At 46.8% G+C, this 6,000-nt stretch overlaps 1 protein-coding gene across 1 annotated transcript in view; it reads right to left on the reverse strand.

Annotated features, from left to right (window-relative positions):
- The window catches only part of Ak3 (adenylate kinase 3), a 30,875-nt gene extending 25,085 nt beyond the window's left edge, over positions 1-5,790 (reverse strand). Inside the window, exon 1 of the mRNA XM_051146308.1 lies at positions 5,519-5,790. Within this exon, the coding sequence (XP_051002265.1) occupies positions 5,519-5,669 (151 nt within the window). The 5' untranslated portion in view covers positions 5,670-5,790. The remainder of the gene's footprint in view (positions 1-5,518) is intronic.
- Between the last annotated feature and the right edge of the window lie 210 nt (positions 5,791-6,000).

Here is a 6,000-nt window from a genome sequence, read left to right on the forward strand (position 1 = left end):
GGCACAGTGGCAGTCACCCTGAATTTCAGCTACCCAGGAGGCTGGACAGAGAGGATCACTTGAGCCCAGGAGTTCACAACCGCCTGGGCAACACTGTGAGACATTCTAAAACCAGCGGACACAGCTCAGTGGGTGAAGAAGCTTGCCACTGAGCCTCTCGGCGTAGGCTGGATTCCTGGACCCACAGGACAGAGGGAGACAATCTGCCCACGCCCAAGTTGTCCTCTGACTTCCACATACATAGTATTTGAACATAGCATACACAAATGTGTGCACATGCATACACACTGAGTAAATGAATATAATTAAGAGAAATACTGTGCTAAGTGAAAGAAGCCGGAGAGAAAAGCTCACAGACTATCATTTCATTTCTGCGACATGTCCAGAATGTGGGAATTGAAAGATATGGTAGTGCTGCCAGAGGCTTGCCTGGGGTGGGTGGTGATGGGAGTGACTCATAGGTATAAGATTTCTTCTGTGGGTACTAAAAATGTTCTAAAATTTGTTGTGGTGACAGCTACCCAACTCTGTGACATCCGAAGTGCACTGGCTCTTACATACACTTTAAATGTTGAAGTTACATGGCCGATGAATCATCTCAAGAAGGCAATGCTAGGGGAGACATGAACCGCACCCCCGGAAAGCATACTGTTGTTGGCGGTTCTGAACAGTAAGGGCCTGTGTTACCACTTACAGAAAACACCAAGTCAGTGGTTCTCAACCTTCCTAACGCTGTGACTCCTCAATATAGTTCCTCATGTTGTGCTGACTACCAACCATAAAATTATTTTCGTTGCTACTTCGTAACTGTGATCTTGCTACTGTTGTGAACTGTAATGTAAACACCTGTGTTTTGGGTCTTAGGTGATGCCTGCTAAAGGGCTGTCCAACTGCCACCCCACAGGGTCACGACCCACAGGTTGGGAACCATTACACTAAGGGAACACGTCAAGTCCTATGTGCATGAAATATCTTACAAGGCTCTCATCACTAAATAGTCTCTTAGATTTTATTTTTGGAACTTCAAACCATGTAAATATATTGACTATTCCAAACTACCATTATGAAAATAACCTGTTCTGCCATCAATCTGGGTGTCGTTATCCACGTCTGTGTTCATGAGTCCACACAATGATGCTTGGCCATATGGACACTTGAGAGCTGATTAGGGGCCCAAGATTACCTGCTGAGTTAGGCTCTCTCAACATACAGATAATGACGTTCAAAGTGTTAGTCCTCTAGGCTTGTATCACAGATGAAGCGCCCGCCAAGGAGCCAGACCAGACTCTGCCACTCACATGCTCACCTTACTACATCTGCCACAGATGAATTATTATTGCTTCCCGTAAACAACACGCCCTTTCAATAAGTATGCTAAAATGTTCACAAAATTCTAAGTTCCTTTTTTTGAAAATACACTCCGAGATAAATAATAGTCTACTTAAAATTACACCCTGAACCTCAGTTTGGGAAATCTTGACTGTGGAAAGACTATAGAACTGACTCTCTCGGGACCTGTGTTTCCACCCTAGTACCTCAGAAAATGATGTTTTATTTTCATTTTGGTGTTTGTGTATACGGGAGAGGTAGCTCATCGGTTTGAATCTCACTGTAGTCTGGGCACATACTGTTGATTCTGTATCCTCTCAACCTCAGCATATGTACGTGCTGCCCGGGTGAGTGCGGAAAGGCTGTTCACCACTGAGGGAATACTTCGACCTCTGTGGCACTGTTTTCTCATGAAAGGAAGGAGAGGAAAATCTCAGACCCTAGCCTTCTGACTGCACTGTTCTGCTTGGTGTCCTAAGGTTTCCTGGGCTGCTACTGTCAACAGGTCAGCCGCTGTTTCCAGGGTCATTAGACTCTCTTCTGAGATGACTTTTTCTCATCACATACACTTTTTGTTTTAATGAATACTATTCACATCTTGCATTTTAAATCGAATGTAGAGCTGAGGAAGATGTTTACGACCAAAATAGATGATTCCTGCAGGAAGGAACAGATCCTCCTCCTACCACCAAACACATTTGGAACGATCTAGTCAGGGGCTATAAAGCGGCACTTTAATAAAATGACAGTTAGTTCCGAGAAATTCCACACTTGGAATTTACTCATAGGAAAATAAGTAAAGTTGCTGCCCGCAGGGCACTATTTATTACCGCAAAAGAATGGTTAACAACAGAAGTCTCCAGTAAACAGGGCTCTGGAGAGCCAGCTTAGCATGAGCAAAGCTCAAGCTTTGGTGTAATAAGCCAATAAATCACAGGGGCAAAGAAATCAGTTGTGCCGTCTTTGTGATAGTAAAGCTGAGACTTACTGATATATATAAGCATGCTCACAGCAAGTGAGAATGAAAAGTACCTGTTGTGCAACCGCGCACAAGTGTGACAAAGAGAAAAGAGAGAATAGAGGAGAAAGCACCAAAGGGTTAATCAGTCAGGTCTCCGGGTGAGGCTGGTTTACCAAGGATGTTAGTGTTCTCTTCAGTATTCTCCAGCCCTTCCTTCCCTCTTTTCTTTTTTCCTTCCTTCTTTCCTTCGTTTCTTATGATTTAGTATCGGAAAACATGAAGCAGGTTTTCTGCTTTGTTTTAATTACATCTTCTAGCCAGGCAGCGGTGGTGCACACCTTTAATCCCAACACTCAGGAGACAGAGACAGGAAGGATCACCGTGAGTTTGAGACCAGCCTGGTCTACAGAGTTTCAGGACAGCCAGGGTTATGCAGAGAAACTTTGTCTCAAACCCCAGCCCCTTCCCCCCCCCCCAAAAAAGATTACATCTTCTTTGCCTGATTCTGTGGGAAATATCCAATCCACTCACAATATTTATTGGGAATATATTTTCAATCTTGACCTATGGGACCTGCCAAATACCACTTAGTAAAAATTACTCTGCGTAAGGAGCCATTAACATCTGTAAAAACAATCTCATAGCACCTCCCAAGCGTCATTTTCTATGTTTGCTAAGGAATTGCTCATATTTCTTTAAGGAGCAAGTAACTCGGACATCCCAAGCCCTGGCAGTTCTGGATTTCAGGCATCAGCTGGATGAGCCAGGCTCAGTGGAAACCATCCCCAGGGCCCAGCAGGGCTTCACCCTCTGAGATGTTTTCCCAGCTGAACAGAGAGCAAATGGCTCTTTGTGTACCTTGAACTTTGACCTGCAAAGACTTCTCCCAAGAACCTTAGTTCTCCTAACAGGGCCCGATGGATCTTAATCCCAACGCTGATGAGATTGAGACAGGAGGATTGCTATAAATTCAAGACCAGCCAAAGCAACTCTGTGAGACCCCCGTTAAAACAAAAGACCTACTTCTGATAATGAATCATAAAAGGTTCTTTTTGGGTTGTTTTGTTTTGTTTTTTGTTTGTTTAAGACAACCTTGGCTGCCTTGGACTCACTCTGTAGCAGAGGCAGGTGGATCTCTGTGGGCTCAAGGGAATCTTAAAAGTTTTAAGATTTGTCTTTCTGTGTCATAGAAAAAAGATACTAAACAGCTGCTTACTGAAACTGTCGAGTGAGCAGCTGGACGTCTTTTCGTTTTTTGTTTTTTTGCGACAGGGTTTCTTTGAGTACCCTTGCCTGTCCTCAACTCACTTTGTAGATCAGGCTGGTCTTGCACTCATAGAGATCTGCCTGCCTCTACCTCCTAGAGTGCTGGGATTACAGGCGTGCATGGCCCCACCCACTGGAGCTGAACATCTTAATGTGCCCCTCCCCCAACTCTCTGACCTCTTTCCCTTTTACAGAGTTGCAAGGGAGAGGTCAGCCTGACTCTTACAGGTGTTAAAGTGAAGCAAGGAGCCCTGTTTCTTCATTTTTCAAAACTTTATTTATTTAAAGACCCGTCATTTACTCTTTGTAAATGTTCTGTGTTTTCCATCCCTGAGCATTCTTAGCCACCCACAGTCAGGCCAGCTCTGAGTCAGAGAGCAGGTCATTCCTAAAGAGCTCTTCTGTACTTTGGATAGCAGCAAACCAGCCAAGCAGTCTCCGGTGAGGACTGTCCACGTAGCTAAACATTGCAATCTGCTGCACTAAGAACATTTACCAAGGGGGGAGGGAGGGGCAAACAACCTATTGATAACGTTTAATTAACTGCAACCTTTATTATTTTTTAAGGTCAGCATTAGAAGAGGAGGAAAATATGTCCCAGGGGTGCAGAGGACCCAGCCAAAAAAACTGAAAACAGTGGGTTGATTTGCCCCCCCCCGCCCCCGAATATCAGTGTCTTTAAAACAAAAAGACAAAAACCACCCTTTCCTGGAAATTAGCTATCCACTCATCAGGAGGGAGTGGACAGGTTAAATAAATAGTAGTGGACTCAGCAAACAGGTAAAGGTAAACAAACAGTGTAAAGGACATAAACGGCTCCATATGGGATGACGGACTAAATGCACAGTGAGAAAACAGGGAGCTAGAGTAACACACCGAGGATGTACAAATGTGCTTGTACTCAGAGATATCCCAGAAGGAAATACACTGTTTCTCTCTGAGGAAGGGGTTAAGGGAGGGACTAAGTGAAAGCTTTGCTTTTTAATTTATGCATTTCTGTCTTCCCTTCTCCCTCACCTCTACTTTCTTTTCTTTTCTTTCTTTCTTTCTTTTTTTTCTTTTCTTTTTTTGCCTTGAACAGATATTATTTCTATGTAAATAAGCTTCAGGTGAATTTCAAAATAGGCACTAGTTTGGAATTGAAGGTCAGCGCCATTGTGAGGTAAACATCTGGTGTAAGCTTTTGAAAAATAGTTTACAGCTGTTAATTGGCTGTGCCTGTGACCCTAGCACTCACCAGGGAGGCTGAGGCAGGAGACTCTCAAGTTTAAGTTAAAGGTACTGTTGGCTACATCGAATGACACTGCCTCAGAAAAATAAACTTAAAATGTTTTCCTTAAAATAGAATTTATCACAAACCCACCTATTGTAAAATGTAGTTTGTTGACTAGATTTGTGCTGAGTTAGAAGAATTTGGCAGGAGAAACAACACTCATTTATGTAACCGCCTACAAGGATAACTTTCGTGCCTAAGAAATATCTGGGGGCATCAAAAATCTAAGCCAATTTTGTGACTGCAAAGAGAATAAGTAATACTTGACCTTGAAGAGAGAAAGGTCAGCACTTACAAGATCCCACGGAGTTTAATAAGGGCGGAAGGGGGGTGCAGAAAAGAAGGCTAACCCAGGCAAATGCAAAACCTGCCTTCCGCGAACACGTGGACAGGCGGGCACAGCTCCCCCAGCTGGACCCCCACAGCAGCTGCCAGCGGAGTCGGATGTGTTTTTCAAACAAAGCCAAGGGTTTTCCTTTAGTTTTTGAACTTCCTAGTCCTTCCTCCTCCCCTCACCCCCCGCAATCCACCCGAAGCTGCCCACCGAGACCAGAGGTTTCGGGGAGTAGCGGCTCTTTCCCCAGGCGAGATCCGGGAGCGCTGCACCCGCGTTGCAGGACCCTCGACCCCGGCCCGCAAAGCCCCGTCAGGACGATCGCCCTTCACCGGCCCTTGGTCTCAGCTCCCACCTGTGCCCTGCAGCATGTTCTGGCGGAGCAGGTCCCCGCTGGAGAGGTGCTTTAGCTGGAAGTGTTTGGTGATGCGCGACGACACGGTGCCCTTGCCGGAGCCCGGGGCCCCCATGATCACGGCGCGCAGCAGCTGCCCAGACGCCCCCATGGTGACGGACCGTGACGGCAGTTGCAGAGACGCTGGGCTGCGGCCTTGCCTGTGCGCTCACAGGCTCCGAGGCCCCGGCCGGCTGGCGGCTCCAACCGGGCGGTGGCCAGGGCGCCCGGCTCTCCCGGAAGTGAGCGACGGCCACCGGGGCCGCCCCGCCCGCCGCTGCACCGCCTCTCCGCGCCCCTGCACCCCACTCCCTTCGGCCCCACCCCACGCCTCTTGGCATCTCCAGACCCTCGTGCCCTGTGCTGCCTGGTCCCAACCTGCAGGCTTCGCCAATCTACATTCTCCACAGTAGACAAGCTCTGTGCGGGGGGCGGGCGGGGGC

Source organism: Acomys russatus, chromosome 5 (genome assembly GCF_903995435.1).
Source record: "Acomys russatus chromosome 5, mAcoRus1.1, whole genome shotgun sequence".
Classification (NCBI taxonomy): Eukaryota; Metazoa; Chordata; class Mammalia; order Rodentia; family Muridae; genus Acomys; species Acomys russatus.